The sequence below is a fragment of the Nicotiana tabacum genome, chromosome 3 (assembly GCF_000715075.1).
Source record: "Nicotiana tabacum cultivar K326 chromosome 3, ASM71507v2, whole genome shotgun sequence".
NCBI classification, from domain to species: domain Eukaryota; kingdom Viridiplantae; phylum Streptophyta; class Magnoliopsida; order Solanales; family Solanaceae; genus Nicotiana; species Nicotiana tabacum.
Genome location: NC_134082.1, coordinates 152,232,034 through 152,254,133, shown reverse-complemented (window position 1 = coordinate 152,254,133; position 22,100 = coordinate 152,232,034). Strand labels below are relative to the sequence as shown.

Here is a 22,100-nt window from a genome sequence, read left to right as displayed (position 1 = left end):
CTCTTACACCACTCATATATCAGCAAAAGAATTAGAACTTGTGCAGATTCTTCATAACTGCATAGCCAGCAATAAAGACTATAGCGGTATATATGATCTCAACATATATTCTGACATAATTTCTACCTCCAAAAAAAATTAGTAACTTCCGTCACTATTTAGGCATGTGAACAGTATCATTTACAGTTCTAGCAGCGACTAAATTAAATAAGCTATTCAAGTAGAAGTCATTATCAATGTTCACTTCTTAGTTCTTCATTCTATTATTTCAAAATTAAAATTATAAAAGAAACGTATGTAGACTCCATCTAAATCAACTCAGAGTTTTATTATTATAATGAGTTGACTGATTATTTTCAATTAGTCTATCAAAATAATTCGTAATGCTTGTAGGAAATAAAAGAAACTACTGCATCAAACAAACTTTATAAAAATTATTAGTTCTTACTTGAGAATGAATAACTTAATAATTGGCAAAGCCAACAAAAACATTAACCAGAATGTCCGGTCAACAATTAAGAAGAATAAATATTCTCAAGTTTAATGCATACAATTCTATCAAACCAAGAGAAAAGTAATCTCAAAATGGCTTAAAAGCCAATTATCCTTTTGGAGGACATTTTTGAACTCGATATGTGTCATCTATTTTTAACACATATGACACAAAAGGAAATGTGCGACATCATAAAAGAAAATTTACAACCCTAATTAACTCTATCATGTTTGAGCGACAAAAGCAACAGTACGAAATTAATAAATTTGTTTCGTTCTCACAACATGACCATCTCCCCAAGTACAATTAGCAAAAGAAAATAAACAGATAGTAAATTAGGAATACTTCCAACACAGTATGTTTCATGGATGCAATCGAACCAGGATACAAACAACACCGCTCTGATACCAATGTAAGAATAAAGTATGGGGCGAGAACAACAATGGCGTACCTGCGAATAACGCAGTAGAAGAATTATTGAATTCACCACCGAAAAAGTTATCCCAAGTCGAACTTCGATTCACTAGGAAACGAAGTTTGTATCCCACGAACTATATGTCTTTTCTCTATGTGTGTTCTTGAGAAAGATTTTTTTCTCTGTTGAACTAGGTCTTTGGCGTTTAAGGAGAAGAAGTATTTTTTAGGCAAAAATAGTTTTTTTTTTCACAAAACCGATCCTCCTTTTTCTTTTATCACGTTCCCCCGGAAGTTTTCTCAAAATTAACTTCCACCAACTTCTTAACATTATCTTTTTTGTAATGCATTCTTTTAAGATCGCGCGGTAAATTTACTAGTATTATAGCTTGTCTGGCCAAGTTTATTTTTGGCCAAAAATGTTTTTTTTTTTTGTCAAAAGTATTTTTGGCGAAAAATTAAGGTGTTTGGCCAAGCTTTTGGAAGGAAAAAAAAAAGTGTTTTTGAGGAGAAGTAGAAGCAGTTTTTGAGAAGCAGAAAAAGGTAGCTTCTCTCCCAAAACACTTTTTTGAGAAGCACTTTTGAGAAAAATACACTTAGAAGCAGTTTTTTAAAGCTTGGTCAAACATTAATTGCTGCTCAGAAGTGTTTTTCAAACTAATTAGGCAAACACAAACTGCTTCTCACCGAAAGTACTTTTGAGAAAAGTACTTTTGAAAAAATCATTTCTCAAAATAAGCTAATTTTTGCAACTTGGCCAAACGGGCTCTTAAATAGCATCAGGGATATTTTTATAATTGGCTATACTGCTGACACCTAGGTCGGCTGTTTTAAAAGCGGCCTAATGTTAAATAGTGTCGGGACTATTTTGTAATATCCTTTTATACTAGTTGAGCCGCTACTAAAAAGGTAAAAATAAAGCTAGGAAACAGGACATCTTCAATGAGGCCCTCCTCATGGAATCACAATCGGCTGCCAAGAAATGTTACAAGTGACGAGGCTACAAAGCACACCTCACTAACTTGTGCTGAATGAGTTTGTTGACAACTCGACCCTCCAGCCACCACCTTTGTCTTCCCTATTTTTATTATTGCTTCCACTTTCCTTCAATTCAATACACTATTTATTTTCCACTTGAAAAGCTATTTCCCTAATACATTACGCGTTTGCCACAGCTCTATATTGAACTGGAAGAAAAAAAATGGCAACAAAGTTGTGGGCTTCAAGAGCTGCTTCATATCTCAGGATCTCAACAATCCACAGAGCTTTTGCCACTGGTAATATGCTTATGGAGTTATGTTTTTGTTTCTGTGATCACCCATTTGTCTTTTTCTTTAATGTTTTAATGCTTGTTTTTTAATTGGCTTTGAGTTGTGTGAATCTTGTTCATGTATTTTTTGTAAAAGAATCTGCTTGATCTGTCATTTTCCTGATTAAAGATCCGATTTTTGGAAGTGGGTTGTGAATTTTATGTGGTTCCTTAGATCAGCAGAAGGGTTTTGGGTTGTTGAGGGATTTGTACTTCATTACTTAATTTTGCACTATGTCACCTTCTGTGTTCTGTAGTGTATCAGGTAGGGTATTGTTTGTGTTCTTTTTCTTTTTTGGTAAGTATGGGATTGTGTATTTGTCAGTTTGTTTACAAATGTTGATTGAGAATGATATTTTTGTTGTTTGCTCATTGAATCTGTCCCTTAGATGCATCTGGAATTTACTATGATGGAGACTTGATAATGACCTGTGAATTTGTTTGTGTCTGATATCTTCAGTCTGATGTTGGATTGGAAGATGGTAATGCAATGAAATTTTCAGGACTAGTGTTCTTATTTTAATGGTACAACTCTAAATTTATGGACAGCTTTTAAATTTATAGTAACTATATTAGCTACCATTTCCGTAAAATGTATCCATTTTTCCACTTATTTTTCTTTTTCTTTTTATTTGCATTAATGTATTTCAAATATAAAAAGTTATGATGATGTTTAATCTGCTGAACATAGTTGTTATCCTTTTTCCTTCAAGTGCCAACCTCTCTAGTAACTGGTTGTAAATTCTGCAGTTTCTGTAAGGAATTCAGGAATGGTAGTTGTGCATAATTTTCGGTAACTATGTGAAATTCTCTAGTTCAGATGTCTCTTTTTTCTCTGTCGAGTCTGTCCTCTATATTTGCACGGCAAAACTGAAGGCATCTTACGAGTGCAGTACGGCTTTTGAATATTAGTATATAGAGAACGTGCTAAATTCCTAATTAGGTGTACTGCTTAGTGGACTATCAGGATAGAGTTCGCAGGCTTAGTCTTTCGTTATATGACAAATGTAACACATCTTAAAGTTAGTTCCCCATATTACCTTGATTTGGTTACGTTTGATCCTTATAGATGCAAGTTGTAGGGAACCTAGTTCATACTCTACAGTATCCTTCATTCCCTGAACATCAGAAATAAAAGACATCCAGGAAAATGAATTTAATAATAGCGTATTCCTATTGCTTTCTGTTGACATAGTTGTTCTGTTCAAATTAAGTTGGGCACAAAAATGTTCGTTAATTGATTTATATTTTTGATAAATTGGGCAGAAATTATTTATACAGTAAAAAATCTCAAGGGATTGTTTCCTCGTGCAGCATATGTTTTTGTGTTAAATTTTGTATACACAATTTTTGAGTGAATTTTTTTCCTATCGTGATACTTTTAGTTCATTTTGACTTCCATGTTGTGTCTGAATCCAATGAATAATTGCCTGGACATGTGAGTAAAAGGAACAATTTTGGACTGAACCATAGATGGTTGAAGATTTGACCCCTAAAAAAGGGCTCCCATTTGAATAATGTAGCAACAACCTATGGCTATGCAACTGATCAAAAAAGAAAAACTAACAAACAAACACAATTGACGGCTACGCAGATGCATATCACTAAAACTCTCTCTAATATAACAATGGTTTGTGTTCAAATTCTTTGCAGTGGCCAAGGATTTAAAGTATGCAGAGTCTCATGAATGGGTTAAAGTTGACGGTAGTTCTGCAACAATTGGCATCACTGATCATGCTCAGGATCATTTAGGTGATGTTGTCTATGTTGAATTACCTGAAGTTGGGGCTTCTGTAAATCAGTTTGACAGTTTTGGTGCTGTTGAAAGTGTCAAGGCCACCAGCGATATCAATTCTCCTGTTTCAGGGAAGGTGGTGGAAGTTAATGAGAAGCTCGACTCCTCTCCTGCTCTGGTGAGTTATTCCCCCAAGGAAAACATTTCCCTCATACCAAACACACCCGTAGTGTATATGTTTTTGCTATCTGCATGTATGTGATCATCTCTGTCATGCATTCCCCCTCATGCATATAGTGTTGGGCTAGTAGGAGAAGAAGATGGGCTTGCTTGTGTGTACGTCAATACTGCGTTGCAAGCTTTCTTAGCTGTTTGACTTATGTCGTGTGCAAATGATCTCTTTTTTTCCTTCTAGTTGGTTCTTTTCCAAGAATTTCTTGAGTTGATTGTAAGTTGGGAATGTAAAGGGTCCAAAATGAGTGAATGGATAGTGAAGATTCACATGACCTGACTCCAACTAGTTTGGGATTGAGACATAGTAGTTGTTGTACCCAGGTACTACTGTCATAAAAATTTAAGAGCTAATTTGTTAGCCTGCAGAGACTAACTAATAGGTCCGAGCTCTATGAACTTATCAAATGTATTATTAAGTCAATATGTTATCATCTTAATCAAACATGTATGCCATGATATGTGTAATACTTTACCCAAAAAGAAGATGACATATGAATCTTCTACTTCGTCAAATATTTCTGCTTTGCAGCACCAAGTGTTCTATTTTGTACCTCTTTGGAGTTAATAATGAATGATACTTAGCAGTGGGCTTACAGGTTTATATTTTGGTAAATACTCCAACTCTGTAGTCTTTGCAACTTCATATAATCAGACCACTGTTTCTTAGAGAATATGTTGCTCACTAGAATCTGCTCTCATCAATACTTTTCCACTTCTCTCAACATATCATAAAGATATTGATGTTTGTAGCTCAACTCTATGATGCATATCCTCCACAAGACTTGTATGTGGACCTTTTACTGAATTCAATTATCAAGCGTTCTTTATTTTAGTTCCAGCTCTATGATACTGCTTTACGTTTCATCTTGACTTGTTCCTATATGGTATGTGATCAAATTTGCAATGTGTGTATTAAGATCAATGGGAGCCCATATCAAGAAGGATGGATTATAAAGGTGGAGATGAACAACCCCGACGAGCTCAAATCGTTGATGGACCCTGACAAGTATTCCAGTTTCTGTGATGAAGAAGACGCGAAACACTGATTGAAACCTCACAAAGTTGAGCAAGAACACACTTTCCTGCAGGATTTTCCGTAGCGCATAAATAGGCGTTATTCCTAAGCTCCAGAAACTGGAGAGTTATAGTAGTGCTATTTGGTCTTTGATACATCTATTACCATTGCAGTGCTCTCTTTCTTTACAAATAATTCAGTGCTTTGAATATTGAATGTCATCTAGGTCAAATTCTAGATTTTTTTCCTCTTCTGGCATTGCATTTAGCTTTTTCTAATTTTGGGTGATGAATTGATGTATTAAACTCATAAAGTAAATGTCAACCTATTTTCACCCTTTCATCTGTTTTGCTCAACTGATTCACTCTTTACCTTTTCCAACAGCAACTTCTTCAACCTATAGAAGTGGATGAGTTTTTACTTTATATCTATAACTCAAAATTAGTTAGCCGACCAAATTGAAATCGAGAAAGGAGTTCTTTTTAAGGAAAAATTAATGTGGTAAATGGTTTTCGAGATTGCCAGTACTTTTGAAAAAAGAAGGTGCTTTTATCAATGTTTCTTAACACCTCGTGAAAAATTTTATTTTGTGTATCACACCACTGACACTAGTTGTGTGAGACTTTTTTTTGTCTTACAACTGTGTGGTCCTAGAATTTTGTGGACCCAGATATGTAAGATATGAGTCCACAAATATGTGAGATAAAAAGAGACTTCAAACAACTAATGTCAGTTGTTGTGTGAGGCATAAAATAAAATCACTCCTCTATACTTTGGGGGGGGGGGGGGAAGGGGGTTTATTTCAAAACACCTCCTCTGTACTGGTTTTACTGATTCAGTTCTCCTAGAATCAACTCTTCTTCTAATTTCAATTTCCTTTTTTGGAATGGCAAAAGGTATGTAAGAAGTAGAAAGGGAAGGTGGAAAAAGTTTTTAGTGGAACTGGAACCTTATTAATAATGCAAGTATAGTTGCAACGACCTGGACCAAAAAAAAAAAAAAAAGAAGAAGAAGAAGAATAAGAAGCTCTAATGTTGGGAGTTGAGATTTCTTTAGATTTTTCATATAAAATACTTTTTGAAAAATAGTAGGACCAGAAAAAACAAAACAAAACAAAACAAACCACATAATTAGTAAAATCTTGCTAGTGGGGTTTGAGGAGGGTAGAGTGTATGCAGATTTTACCCTTACCCCGGAAGGGTAGAAGGCTGTTTACGGGAGACTCTCGGTTCAACAGAAAAAATAATAATATCATAAAAGAAACAAAAGAAAAGGTCTGTAATAACAAAAGCAGCCAGAAAAATAATACAGCATCATAAGAGACAACAAATAAGTAAAAGGGCAATAACACGCTACTATGCAAAACAACAAAATAGTGTGAACACAACATAGACCGCTAATAGACCTAGAAAAAACTCTATCACACTACCCGGCACAAAAGGGAAAAACGCTCGACTACCCAAGCCTACAACCCTAATGCTCGACCTCCACACGTTCCTATCAAGAGCCATGTCCTCTGAAGTCGCGTCATGTCCTGCATGATCACCTCGCCCCAGTAATTCTTAGGCCGCCCTCTACCTCTTCTCGTACCTGCCAAAGCCAACCACTCGCACCTACTAACCGGGGCATCTATGGTTTTCCTGCGCATGTGCCCGAACCATCTAAGTCTCGCTTCCCGCATCTTGTCGTCCACGGGAGCAACACCTACCCTCTCCCGAATATCTTTATTCCTTATCTTATCCAGTCTAGTATGCCCGCGCCATCTCAACATCCTCATTTCGGATACTTTCATCTTCTGGATATGAAAATTCTTGACTAGCCAACACTCAGCCCCATCCAACATGGCCGGTCTAAATTCAATCACAAGTGTTTTAATCTGTAATAGAAGTATAATTTAAGATTATAAAAAATTAAATTCTATATTTAGCGGGTCTTGAAACTTTTATCGGTTTGAGGAGTGTTACAATCTTCCCTCCTTAAAAACATTTGTCCTCGAATGTTGCTAGGGCCTTATTCTTAAGCTTACAATCATTCCTTAGGTCCTTGAACCTCTTAAGTTTTCTTAGCACTACCCACTCTTCCAAGGGACTCAAAATTTTGGCTAACTCCCTAAATTTTCAAAAATTTCGGCAGAGATCCCTTTGTAAATTGGACTATCCAAAAAAATATCCCGGTCACAAATACCACAACCACATCAACAACAACCAAATATACCATAACAGGCAATTCATAGGCACCATACGCAGCTCATAAATTAATTACACACACTCTGGCAAGGAGGTACCACAATAACTAACAAGAATCTAAACCACAACACTTTAGCAAAAGTAAATCACTTTAATGAATTAAATATACTATGGCATAAACTAAATTACTACAACAACTAAGTATAATCTAGGAAGGACAAAAACACTTGCTAACTTGTATTTAATAAATGAAATATAAATGTCAAACCAAACTTAGGTTCACATACCTTTTTTCTCAAATAAATATGGATATTTCTTTCTCATATCTTCCTCGACCTCCCACGTAGCCTCTTTTGAATCATGATTACTCCACAAAACTTTTACCGATGCTAAATCTTTTGTTCTCAACTTTCTTACTTGCCTATCGAGAATTTTTATAGGTACCTCTTCATAAGTCAAGCCTTCTTTAATTTCTATGGTATCGACAGGTATTATATGTGACTCATCATAAATGTACTTTCTAAGCATAGAGTCATAGACATAGTCGTTGGGTTAAGGTTCAGATATTTTTGATAATAACTTAGCAGTAATTCAGTAGTTACTACGAATAAAGTTTTGGAGTTGATTTACTTAAATAATTAAATTAATCAAAAGTATTTGGTTAGAGTATTGCCTTGTTGCATATAAAGTTTGAAATTATAATAGATTTGATAAGCAGAGATGGTTTGCTCGGTCATGTTTAGTGATCCAGTGTCGGTCCCGGCTTGTTCAGAAAATGGGTCGTGACAAACTTGGTATCAGAGCCTCAGATTTATGGAGTCCTAAGGGTCTATGAAGCCGTTTAGTAGAGTCTTGTTTATGTGTATGAAGCGCGTCATACTTATAAACATGAGGCTACAAGCATTTAGGAAAAGTCTCATTTTTTTCATACTTTAGATCGTGCAGTAAAGCCTACCTCTAAGAAATTATCTAATGTATTATTTTCTCCAAAACTCGCAGAAATGGCTCGTATTCGCAACTCTGACACCGACACTCAAGATGCTGCTCAAGAAACTATTGCTCATTATGGCTCAAGGCAGAACTAAAAAGGCTCCAACTCCGAAAAAGAAAGGTCAATCCACAAATGGTGTTCAACTACCCCGGGTTGAACATGAAGAAGGGGTGGAGCATGATGATCCAGTACCTCAAGATCCAGTGTCGCCCCCAACAATAGCTCCGGCTCAGGCAACTATATCTCCCGAGGTGGGTCAGATGTTTAATGCTGTCAACAGTGCTATGGAGATGTTTAAAGCCTTTATGGCCAACCAAAACGAAATAAGAGATGAGATTCCACCTCAATCAAATAGACAGAACAATTCTGAGTCCCCAAGTGTGAATGAATTTTTGAAGTTGTATCCTCTAGTGTTCCATGGTTCTATAGTTGATGAAGATTTAATGTTGTGGCTGGAGGGTGTCAAGAAAGCCCTCCGAGTGATGAAAGCATTTGATGATGGAGTTGTGGAGCTGGCTGCTTACCAACTTAGAGATGTGGCTGGCGCTTGGTTTGAGATGTGGGAAAAGGAAAGAGATGAAGATGATGGTCCGCCTATTTGGGAAGAATTTGAAGAGGCCTTCATGGCTAACTTTATCCCAGAAGAGGATAGGGAAGCTAAGACTACAGAGTTCGAACAGCTCAAGCAAGGGAATAAAAGTGCGCAAGAGTACTACATGGAATTCATAAGGTTAGCTAAGCATGCTCCTCACATGGTTAAGACAGAAAAAACAAAGATTCGCAGGTTTGTTGGCGGTTTAGCTTACCGCATTAAGGATACGACATCAGCTGCAATGGTAGGGATGCTAGCCTTCTCCTCTATTGTGGGATTTGCCAAGCACTTAGAAAAAGACAGACATCAAAGGAGAGAAGAAAAAGAGCATAACAAGAAAGCCCCTGACAGCGGGCAGGTTTAATGGTACATCCAGCGGAGGTGGAAAGGATTCCTCTAATAAGGAGTCATTAGCACCAGCTCAGTCTAGTCATTAGTTAGGTGGTGGGTTTTCCTTCAGACGTACTCAGAGTTATGGAAATCAGTCTCGCTAGAATCAGAATTTTAGGACGTTATCCTCACATATCCAGAGTAATGCTGAGCAACATTCACACCAACAAGGTCTTTGTGGAACATGTAAGCGGCAACATTCAGGTCAGTGCAAGCTCGAGTTTCATGGTTGCTATCATTGTGGAGACATTGGTCATATAAAAACCAACTAAGCAAAGTTGCGACGTAATTTCAGTGGTGGATCAACTCGTCCTTCTAGTTACTCAGCTACTGCAGTTGCACCACCTCAGGCTCGTGGTTCTCATAATCAGACCGGGCATGGGGCAGGCAGAGGTGCAAACGAGTTACTCAGGGAGGGGGACAACCCCGTTTGTTTGCTACACTTGATCGTCAGAGTGCAGAGGCATCTCCAGAAGTTATTACAGGTATATTTTTAGTCCTCTCACATAATGCTTACGCCATAATGGATCCAGGTTCAACGTTTTCATATATGACTCCATACTTTGCAATTAACCTCGAACTAGAACTTGAACAACTTAGTGAGCCATTCCTAGTATGTACCCCAGTTGGCGAGTCGGTGAAAGTCACCAGAGTCTATAGAGGTTGTATAGTTTCAGTCCAAGGTCACAACACCAAAGCCGATCTCATAGAGTTAGAAATGGTGGATTTCGATGTGATCATGGGTATGGATTGGTTATCTTCCTGCTATGCCATGTTAGATTGTCATGCCAAGATAGTCAGGTTCCAATTTCCAAATGAAGAAGTCTTAGAGTGGAAGGGTAGTTCAGCATCGCTTGTAGGTAAGTTTATGTCTTACCTTAAAGCACAACGAATGATCGGTAAGGGGTGTATCTCCTATTTGGCTCACAACATTAATCCAGAATCAGAACCACCAGCTCTTCAGTCTGTGCCAGTTGTTAGAGAATTTAGATGACCTTCCCGGACTTCCTTCTAAAATAATCATAGACTTTGGCATTGATCTCATGTCAGGCACTCAGCCCATATCTATACTTCCTTATAGGATAGCTCCAACAGAACTTGATAAGTTGAGAGAACAACTGAAAGACCTCTTTGACAAGGGCTTCATCAGGCCGAGTGTTTCACTGTGGGGTGCCCCGGTCCTGTTTGTCAAGAAGAAAGATGTGTCTCTCAGAATGTGCGTCGACTATCGGCAGTTGAATAAAGTTACCATTAAGAACAAGTACCCACTATCAAGAATTGATGATTTATTTGATCAACTTCAGGGTACAAAGTACTTTTCAAAAATAGACTTGAGGTCGGGGTACCATCAGTTGAGAATCAGGGAAGAAGATATATCTAAAACAACCTTTCGAACTCGTTACGGGCACTATGAATTTCTAGTGATATCTTTCGGGTTGACAAATGCTCCAGCTGCATTCATGGACATCATGAATAGAGTTTTCAAGCCATTCTTGGATACTTTTATTATTGAGTTTATAGACGATATTTTGGTGTACTCTAAGAGCAACGAAGATCATGCAGAACACCTCAAAATAGCCTTGCAGACCTTGAAGGAGAATGAGTTTTATGCCAAGTTTTCAAAATGTAAGTTCTGGTTGCAGTCAGTGGCATTCTTAGGCCACGTGGTATCTAGTGAAGGAATAAAAGCAGACCCTCAGAAGACAAAAGCAGTCAAGAACTGGCCTAGGCCGACAACGCCAACCGAAATCAGGAGTTTCTTGGGGTTAGCTGGCTACTATAGAAGGTTTGTAGAGGGGTTTTCCTCACTTGCAGCTCCATTAACTAAGTTGACTCAGAAAGTAGTTAAGTTCCAGCGGTCAGACGCTTGTGAGCCGAGTTTTCAAGAGTTAAAGAAGAGGTTGACCACTGCACCTGTATTAACCTTGCCAACAGGTTCGGGTGGGTTCACAGTGTATTGTGATGCCTCTAGAGTTGGTCTCGGTTGTGTTCTTATGCAAAATGAAAAAGTTATTGCTTATGCTTCCAGGCAGTTAAAGAATCATGAAAACAACTATCCCACACACGACTTGGAGCTTGCAGCAATGGTGTTTGCATTAAAGATATGGCGACACTACCTTTATGGCGAGCATTCTGAAGTGCTTACAGATCACAAAAGCCTCAAATACATTTTCAAGCAAAAGGAATTAAATTTGAGACAGAAAAGGTGGCTCGAGCTATTGAAAGATTATGACATCAATATCCTTTATCACCCGGGCAAAGCTAATGTGGTAGCAGATGCACTTAGTAGGAAGTCAATGGGTGTCTTGGCCCATCTTGCAGTACAAAGGTGATCTTTGGGTCGAGAAATTCAAAAACTGGCAAATGATGGAATTAGATTGGATGAGACTGAAAAAGGAGGTATAAATGCTTATGCCTTAGCACAATCCTCCCTTGTTGCACATGTTAAGGCTAAGCAAGACGAAGATCCGTACTTAGTGAAATTAAAGGAAGGAGTCAGAAACAAAGAAATCACTGCTTTCACTTTAGGAAGTGACAGAGTTTTAAAGTTGAATGATCGGTTATGTGTGCCTAATGTAGATGGTCTTAGGAAGGCCATAATGGAGGAAGCTCACAATTAGAGGTACTCTATCCACCCAGGTGCTACCAAAATCTATCTAGATTTGAAAGAGTTGTATTAGTGGAAAGGCATGAAGAAACAAGTAGCAGATCATGTGGCTAAATGTTTAAATTGCCAGCAAGTCAAAGCCGAGCATCAAAGGCCTGGTGGCCTAGCTCAAGATATAGAGATACCACAGTAGAAGTGGGAGATGATTAATATGGATTTCATAGTAGGTCTACCTCGCATGTACCGTAACATGATTCAATTTGGGTTATTGTAGACCGATTGACAAAGTCCGCACATTTCCTACCAGTAAAGACGACGGATTCCGTAGAGCAGTATGTGCAGTTGTACATCAAAGAAATAGTCCGATTGCATGATACTCCAGTTTCAATCATATCTGACAGAGGCCATCAGTTCACGGCGCATTTTTGGCAGGCATTTCAGAAAAGATTAGGTACTAAGGTCAATTTAAGCACCGCTTTCCATCTACAGACCGATGACCAGGCAGAAAGGACCATTCAGACTCTCGAAGATATGTTGCATGCATGTGTTATAGATTTTGGAGGTAATTGGGATGATCACTTGTCACTTATAGAATTTGCTTACAATAACAACAATCAAGCCAACATTGGTATGGCTCCTTATGAAGCGTTGTATGGGCGGAGATGTAGGTCTCCAGTGGGTTGGTTTGAACCAGCAGAGGTGTCGTTGATTGGTCCAGAGTTTGTTTGTGAGGCTTTGGAGAAAGTTCAGCTAATTAGAGAAAGACTTAAAGCGACTCAGAGTCGTCAAAAGTCTTATTCTGACAATAGGCATCATGAGTTAGAGTTCATGGTTGGTGATAAGGTGTTTTTGAAAGTTTCACCAATAAAAGGAGTTATGAGGTTTGGTAAGAAAGGGAAACTTAGCCCTAGATTTATCGGGCCTTATGAAATTCTAGAAATTAAAGGAAACGTGGCTTATAAGCTAGCGCTACCTATTGAGTTGTCTTCTGTTCATCTTGTCTTTCATGTGTCTATGAGTATGAAGCCTCTACTGATAAACTGACGCACTGCTCAGGACATGAGATTTCCTAGCCAGTTCTCTAAGTAAACAAAGAAATAACTAAATAAAGATAACTCTATGGAATACTCCACAAACAAAAGCAGAGCTCACCAATAGCACTGGAAGAGAAGGAAGTCCTAACTCGTAGCCTGCTCGCCTGCAAAATCGGTTCCTATGTTGTACCGCAGACCAACGTAGGTTCCCAAAAGTGGATGTCGGTACCATCCGTTGTACTCCGTGAGTCTCAACAACGGGGCGAAACTTTAATAACATATACATTACGAGCAAAGGTTCTAAATGCATGTAAAACATAAAGCTTATAAGAATAGTTCTAAAATAATTGCATAATAGCAGTTTATGAATATTCTAAAAGAAATTCTTTTCTCTTTCTAAAAAAAATTACTTCTCTTTATACCTTGGGAGTTCCAACTATCCTGACTTAATTCTGTCTCAGTCACTGTGTGATCGGCACGGGTTCGATCCCAACCTGATCGAATAGGCCCAATCCACGAGGTGCCACTTGCTTCATGGTTCTCAGCGCCCATATATCATAGTTTAGCATAGCTAAGTAAATTCTCAGCAACAAGACCCTCGGCTCGTATGCTCCCTACTTTGGCACAAGTAGTTTCAGGAAGTCAACGCCTTGGTCAGGACCCTCGGCCTGGACGATGATCCCTTCTCAGAATAAAGGATACTCCCAAAAAAAAATTCTTTCTAAAACATCTTCTTGTGACTTTTCAAGTCTAGATCTTTTCTTTATAGAACATCATGTACATGCTCATGCTGGTATCCTTAAATGTAAAGTATGATATAAGAATGAAATAAACATGTAAAAGTATTCCTAAAGATTCTTGTTTCTTCATAAATTTTCAACCTGAAAATAGCATATAAGAATAACACAAAAATCTGAAAATTTATGCACGTATATCATAATAAATCGTCTAAATTTTTGCTAGAACAATTTTAAGTTAATAGGTACTCACTAGCTCCAATTAAGTAAATATAAACTCTTTTAAGCAATTCATCAAACACTTTGTATGCGTGCTTTTGTGAGTTAAACCACTTTAGTAAAGGATAGTATCAACTCACCTCAATACTCCTTGAGCCAATACGTAGACCCCAGTACAATTTATACCCGCCAAACAATTGATTCTACAACAACCAGTGCGTTTTATTTGATTCCAAAGTTTCATATCCAAACATGAAATTTGATGGTGATACAGAGAAAGAAAAGAATTAACTATTCAATTCTTACCTATTACTACTATGGGGTAATTGATAGTAGGGAATTTCACATACCTGAGTTTAAGAATTAGTGATTTGTAAAGATCCCTAGAATTTTCGTTGCCTATGTAAGTATTTCGCTAACGCCGCTTCTGTTTTTTGTTGGGCAACAGAATGTCGAGCTTTGTTTTAAATTTTCCTAAGGCTTACGCCTTTTGCCTGCTAATTGTCAAGAGCCCTTTATGGGCTTTGTTGCACGTGACTTTTCTTTTGCTTTCTTTATTTCTTTTCTTTTTTGTTTTTTGTTTTGACTTAACTAGTATTTAATTACTCTTATTTTTAATAACTAATAATATTAAAATTATTAATATTCCCCTAATTGTACATTCAATTATTTATAAATAGAGAAGTAACTCAAAATCAATCACAAGTATTTTAATCCGTAATAGAAGTATAATTTAAGATTATAAAAAGATTAAATTCTATTTTTAGCGGGTCTTGAAACTTTTATAGGTTTGAGGGATGTTACAATCATACATATCCTTTGTCGATAAAAAAAGAGAAATTTTTCATAAAGCACTATCTTTTAGTAGTAATTAGTCATCCATAAATACCATTTGCTATATTACGGATTATAGATACCTTTTAAGTGGTTATAATATGTATTTGATGTATTTACGTTATTGTATTCATGAATACAGTAGCAAAAATAGGCGTGAATTAGGAAGTCTAGCTAATCAGTTGTTGTATTCGAGTGTATTTGACTGTATTCATGGAGTGAAACATGGGATTACAGCTGGACAGATTATTGTATTCGATTGTATTCACGGCGAGAAATAGGGGATTCCACTATTTTTAAAACGGAAAGTGAATCAATTAACATAATAGACTCCTAATATAACTCAACAATCTCAATTATAACTCACAAAATTTGTATTTTCAGTTATAAAAAAGATTCTCAACCAAAAAATACCCCAAAACATAGCAATCTTTAGAGAAATTATGTAATACATGTGAATACATAAATTATATTAATTAAAAAGAACTTATGAATACATTCATGGCATATAGCTAGACAATGAATACGATGAAATGCATAGAATACAACGGGATACATTGAAATACAATGAAAAAAAGACAGAGAATACAATAAAATACATGGAATACAGCGAGATACATTGAATTACAATGAAAAAAAAAGACAATGAATACAATGAAAATCATGAATACAGCGTAATACATTGAAATTACATTGAAATATATTAAAAGAAATGCTCTTCTTCATCGCGAAAGAAAGAAATCATCACTCAGTGGATCTCCGAAATCGAATCCTCTTTCCACGACCGCTGCCATCTCCTCGTTGGACTTGACGTCGAGTGGCGGACCAGTTTCCACCGCAACCAGCAATTCAAAGTTGCAACTCTCCAGCTCTGCGTCGAGGGTCGTTGCCTCATATTCCAACTCATCTACTGCAGTTCAATTCCAGAAGAAGACAAAGCAAAAAGAAAGAAAAAAAGTTGGATGTTCTGATTTTTACCAAAAGTAGAAGTGTGTACCGAATTGATGTGGTGAATTTCATGTTTGATAGCTTTGATATATAGTGTTGTGGATTCCCTTTCTCGTAAATGGCACTCGTTAGATAATCAAGAGTCAAGAACGGCGGCAGAAGTTTTGATACGCTGGTGTAACTGATTTGAATTTTAATAGGATGGGGGAAGAGAATGGGATGTATCAAAGAAAATAGTGTAACTGATTAGCGTATTTAGTGGCTTAGGGCTAGGAGGTAACCAAAATTAAATATTTTGCTATAAACCTTAAAAGGTATCTATAAAATATAATTTTTTTTAAATAATATTTATTTAAAATAAATAAGGTGTTAAACTTTACTATAGGAGGTAAAAATTTCATTAAAAAACAACAACAAAGTCATTAGTTAATTTGATCAAGAAAATGACATAAATGATCTATTAAAAAAGATATTTAATCAGAAATACCAAAAAATCTGGTCAAATTACCAAAAAATGCACTAGATAATATAATACATCAAAATAAGCATAAACTGTCTAAAAAAATTGCACGCAGAAATACATCAAATTAGCAAAAATTATTCCTCCAAATGTAAGTTCACCTTAACACTTTTTTTCACAGTGCCCTTTAAATTTAACCGCCTCAAAGTTTGTTAAACTTAAAGGATCAAAGTTGTTTATGAGTATACTTAAGGAACTAATTTAAAAATATTGCAAATACAGGGACCATTTTTGTCATTTTCTCTAACCTGAGCAGAGGAAAGGTTAGCTGGCGTCTGGCAGTGGCCTTCTTCCTCTTCGCCCCTAAAACCTCTTTGAAAAACCTCCAAGGAAAAAGAGTTCCTTATTCTCCATTAAAACCTCATCCCCCCCCCCCCCACACACACACACTCTCTCTCTCTCTTTCCCTCCCTCTCTCTCCACACCGTTATAAGATGTCACTGCCAATCTTTTCACCTTTATTCTCCCCTTTAAAGCTTTCTTTCTTGGTAACTCTCACGATACAATCTATTCTGGCACCTTCTCTCCCATGAAATTGCACTAAGTTGTTGTTTTCAGCTGATTTTTGCAATGTTTGACTTGGATTTTCAGGAAGATAAAGGAAGGTGTAATTCGTGGGCGTTGAGGCAAAGCTTTGGGAAGAAGAAGATGATGGTGGTGAGAGCTGGGCCAAAGAGAATAGCTTTTGATAATGAATGCAGAGAAGCTTTACTTTCTGGTATCAATAAGATTGCTGATGCTGTTTCTGTCACCTTAGGACCTAAAGGTATAATAATGGACTTAATTTCCTGCTTCTTTTAAATTCTTAGACTTGCTTATATCATTCGTATTGGTCCATATTTCCATTTAAAATTCCTATGAAGACCTTAGAGGAAATGACAATTCATGGAAAAGGAGAACAAAGTTGGTGGTTAATTCAAATTGTGTCGCGACCCGACCCAGTTAGGAGAAGTTAAGAAAGAAATTTTAATAAACGGTAAACATTAACCATGTCCTTCAAACACATGATTGAAAGGAATAAGTTGGTTTACACCATTTCTTGTCAATGAAATGTATATGAGGAGCTTGTTTTTAAACATAGTGTATATGATATGTTGTCTGCCTTCTTGTTTTGGATTGCATTGATTGTGTGACTAATTATGCAGGGCGCAACGTAGTTCTCTCTGAATCTGGTGTGCTGAAAGTAATTAATGATGGTGTTACCATAGCTCAAGCCATAGAACTTCCAGATACAATTGAAAATGCAGGAGTCACACTTATCAAGGAGGTTATTAGTTCGACCCTGAAACTGTAGGTGGATAATTGAATATTTGAGAAACTCTTAATAATTTAATGTCTATTGCAGGTTGCAACTAAGACCAACAGTTTAGCTGGGGATGGTACAACTACTGCAATTGTTTTGGCTCGTGAGATGGTCAAAGCTGGGTTGCTAGCTGTTGCTTTTGGGGCTAACCCTGTTTCTATGAAGAAAGGAATGGAGCAGACAGTAAGAAAGCTGGTCAAAATTTTGAAGAAGAAAAGCTATCCCATTAGAGGAAATGATGATATTAAAGGTAACTTGCTTTATTCTTTCTATTTATTCAACTTAGAAAATATCTCTATTCACTTTAAAAAATTAAAGGTTTTGATCTCTCTCTCCCTCTCTCTTCTTACTATTTGCAGCTGTAGCTTCAATATCAGCTGGAAATGATGAGTTCATTGGCAGTTTGATTGCTGAGGCAATTAAGAAGATTGGTCCTGATGGCGTCATATGTATTGAGTCTTCCTCATCAGCTGAAACCTCAGTCATGGTTGAAGAAGGAATGAAGGTAATATCTGCTCTTCAATGTGTACTCTCTGACTTCGAATTAGAGAATTGTAATTAATCATACTGTGCTGAAAAATAAGCTATCAGGTAGGTTAAAAATGATGCCTCCTTAATTTTTCCAAGCCTTTCAGGTTTGAAGCAAATTTCAAAGCTCAAACATAGTGCCATAAGAACCTTATTTGCTTGATTATAGTTCTACTAAGAAACTGAAGTAACCTCTAGTTATCTATTTATGTTCTTTAGCTAATTTCACCATTTCATATGTAAAGATTCTTTTTCTTCCATTTGTTTTCATTATTTTCTTGATTTGTATTCAGGCATTCTTTTCCTACAGATTGACAAGGGGTACATGTCACCCCATTTCATCAACAATCCCAACAAATCTATAGTAGAGTTTGAAAATGCCAAAGTTCTGGTAACCGATCAAAAGATATCTTCTGTCAAAGAAATTGTTCCTTTGCTAGAGAAGGCCACACAGCTGAGTGTGCCACTGCTGATTTTTGCTGAGGATATTTCAAGCCAAGTGCTAGAAACACTTGTCATTAACAAGATGCAAGGAATGCTTAATGTTGCTGTTGTGAAATGTCCAGGATTTGGAGAAGGAAAGAAAGCTTTATTGCAAGACATTGCCCTATTGACAGGTGAACCAAATACTTCATTCTGTATTAAAATAGGTTAATAAATGTATCCAAACCCAAAAAATAAAGTGTCGAAATGGAATTAGTGTATAGAGTGGTCTGACTTCCAAACGCCACCAAGAGAAAGATACAGAGACAGAGAGACAGAGAGAGATTCTTTATCATGTGAAGCTTGTAAAGTCTTGATATTATGTGAACTTTCCATGGGAGCGAACATTAGTTTTAACTCATCTTGAGGACAGATTTGAAGCTAGGTGATATTATTCACAGTGCATGTATGCGCAATTTCCTAATGCTTTAGCACAAATACATTGGTTTTACAGTTAGCCCAATCTGCATTTTCTGTAGTGTACATTTGCTCTAGCAATGCTCACAAAAGAGGTTTAACCATTTATAGTTTTTGTATGCTATATGGGCTTCTAAAGACATAGTGTTGCCCCAAGTGCCAAGTATCTGCCAAGATCTCCTTTATCATCACATCTAACTGACATTATATTGCAATTAGGTGCTGATTTTCTTGCTGGAGACTTAGGCCTGAATCTTGAAGGTGCAACCTCAGATCAGCTTGGTGTTGCTCGGAAAATAACAATAACAAGCAATTCTACGACCATCGTGGCTGACCCCTCCACGAAAGCTGAAATACAAGCCAGAATAATGCAGATAAAGAAGGATCTTGCAGAAACAGATAGTAAATATTTGTCAGAGAAGCTTTCACAAAGAATAGCAAAACTCTCTGGTGGTGTGGCCATATTGAAGGTCTGTATTGATTAAGGCGTAATTTTTCGGATCAAACATCCCTATACAACATGTTTGAACCTTATCCTGCTTGTTATATCTGTTATAATCAAAGATATATTCAAGTTTATGTTCAGATCACTGCAAAATTAGAAGCGAATAAATTTTAAATGTATAATTGACCTTTTAAGCCGTTAAAATGGTTCATATTGTTAGGAATGACTTCCCATTATAATCAAATAAGAATAACTCATTACTGTAGCTGTTACATTTTTCTGGTAGATGTGTTTGCTCTGGGATGATGACACTAAGGGCTCGTTTGGTAAGAGGGATAAGGGATATTTAATCCCGAGATTAAATTTGAGATGAGCTGTATAACTAATCCCGGGATTAGTTATCCCGGGATTGTAGTGTTATTTTTATCCCTATGGAAGGGTGGGATAACAATCCCAGGATAACTAATTCCGTGATAATTAATCCTGGGATAACTTGTTTTCGAACCAAACGACCCCTAAATGTTAATCTGTGAGCTGGCATACTGATTAAATTGAGGTAAAAATCTGATCCAACGGAAATTGATTATCCTTCATATCCAAATGGTAAAAGATATTAGCTTTTCCTAGAGTGCCAACTTCACACTTGTTATCTTTATATTTCCAAATAAAATATTCCCTCATTTTGTAGATGTATCCGTGCACTTGTATATTTGTTTCTTTTTTAAAAAAAAAGATATCCTCTGATAAGATCCTGTATGGATTCAGGTAGGAGCACATACTGAAACAGAACTGGAAGACCGAAAGCTGAGAATTGAGGATGCAAAAAGTGCTACATTTGCTGCCATGGATGAAGGAATAGTGCCTGGCGGCGGTGCCACTTTTATTCATCTCTCTGAGCACGTGCCCTTCATAAAAGAATTGTTTCAAGATCCAGATGAGCAGATCGGTGCTGACATAATAGGAATGGTATGGCATATTGATTCCTTTTCTTTTATGCATATTACATTCCTCAATTTGAACATGCTTACACATTTGTTGGGTAATTCTCTGATTGAGAAGGGGTAAGGACTAAGGAGGGATCAAATATTGGGAACCTCGCGTTTTACAAGTTGGAAAAAGAAACATCTATGTTCATTATTGTTGTGTAAAAGTCTATTTGCTCTCGGACTACTATCTTTTGCTTCTTTTCTCCTATGTGTTTGCCCTTTAAAAAAGAATCTTACTAACTTAAGTCAGTATAGATAAGTGAATTTCGAAGAGACTTTCTGAATTTATACTCATGGGTAACCTTTCTAGCTTCCAGAATTCAATGGTCTACAACTTATTTCAGGCACTTCTTGCACCAGCAAAGCTAATAGCCGCAAATGCAGGAGTGGATGGAGATATAGTTGTGGAAGAAGTTAGAGGTTGTGACTGGCAAATAGGGTATAATGCCATGACTGGAAGATATGAAGACCTTCTTGCTTCTGGGGTTATTGATCCTTGTCGTGTTTCAAGGTGTGCTCTTCAGAATGCTGTCTCTGTTGCTGGTATAGTCCTAACTACTCAAGCAATAATGGTAGAGAAAACCAAGGAGCCTAAACCGCTTGTTCCTCAGATTCCTGGTATAACTCCTTAAAAGGATAAAAGATAAATGCTGGTTGAAGCACTTGACAAGGAGACGGTCAGATTCATGATGTTGTCATAGTAAAAGGCAAGCTCTACTCTGCCATTTTGAATTGGTTGAGACATTGGAAAGAGTTGAGAATTTTGGTCCATGCTGATACTACTGATTGTGTCATTGTAGATAAAATTGTATCCAAGCACAAGCATTTTGCAGTCTCGATTTTTTTTTTTTGTTTGTTGTTGATTCTTGGTAGGAAAATATAGATATCCTCGAGTATATGGGAGCTGGTTTGATCCCAGCAGCACAGATTCTTCTTGTTTTAGTAGTACTTGTTCCTGCAGGAGGAGCATCATCATTTTCAGGTTTCTATAAGTAGTCGGTCCAGTAGATTCCGGGTACCAAATGTTTAAGAACAAAAAGTAAGGAAAAAACAGCTGCATATTGCTAACAGGTTTCAGATGAATGATATGAAAATGAAAATCCTATGTTAAAAATGGCTAAATAGCTGTTTTACTTCGTAAACCCCGACCTTGCCCCCCTTTTTTGTTAAAATCATTTTTGTTCTATTTCTGTTCTGTTTTATTTTGCATGAAATTTGGGTTAATTTTGGACTTCGTGGTGCATAGCACTAGTTTCATAGCCCACACTGATTGAAGTTTTTGACTGAGAGCTGGGAGAATGTTTATGTTTAGCAAAGCTAAGAGGAGTTTAACATTTAAATCAAAGTTATTTCTACAGAAGATTTGGCACTGATGTTTATGTCGTAATGCAAAATGAACCTGGAAGCAGGTTCCAAATAATTCTTCTGTTTGTAGATGTTCTTATTGCAGGCCCTCCATTTAATAGTCATCGTGTCACCAACTTTTCAAATATCAATAACATCTGTATTCATTTAGTTTTACCAGCAAGATGTTAGATGGATGGAGTCTCTCTACCTTTAATTAGAGGTCTCTAGTTGGACTCTTGGGAATAGAGAAATTCCTGGCTGGGAACGTTGCTCCCTTAAGTGTAATGCTGCTTGGTGGGCCGGGCCTGAATTGGACCGGACCGGGCCCACGG

The 22,100-nt window shown here is 37.0% G+C and overlaps 2 protein-coding genes across 2 annotated transcripts; both read left to right on the top strand.

Annotated features, from left to right (window-relative positions):
- Positions 1–1,946: 1,946 nt before the first annotated feature.
- LOC107775371 (glycine cleavage system H protein 2, mitochondrial-like) lies at positions 1,947–5,540 on the top strand. Its single transcript, XM_016595094.2, has 3 exons — positions 1,947–2,184; positions 3,870–4,129; positions 5,103–5,540. The coding sequence occupies exons 1-3, from the start codon at positions 2,109–2,111 to the stop codon at positions 5,229–5,231; spliced, it is 465 nt and encodes a 154-aa protein (XP_016450580.1). The 5' UTR covers positions 1,947–2,108; the 3' UTR covers positions 5,232–5,540.
- An 11,024-nt stretch (positions 5,541–16,564) lies between these two features.
- Positions 16,565–21,563, top strand: LOC107775372 (chaperonin 60 subunit alpha 2, chloroplastic-like). The gene is made up of 9 exons (XM_016595095.2): positions 16,565–16,747; positions 16,851–17,025; positions 17,405–17,526; positions 17,605–17,812; positions 17,922–18,067; positions 18,401–18,707; positions 19,210–19,460; positions 20,201–20,401; positions 20,766–21,563. Exons 1-9 carry the CDS (start codon positions 16,694–16,696, stop codon positions 21,051–21,053), a joined length of 1,752 nt encoding a protein of 583 aa, XP_016450581.2. The 5' UTR covers positions 16,565–16,693; the 3' UTR covers positions 21,054–21,563.
- The last annotated feature ends 537 nt before the right edge of the window (positions 21,564–22,100 follow it).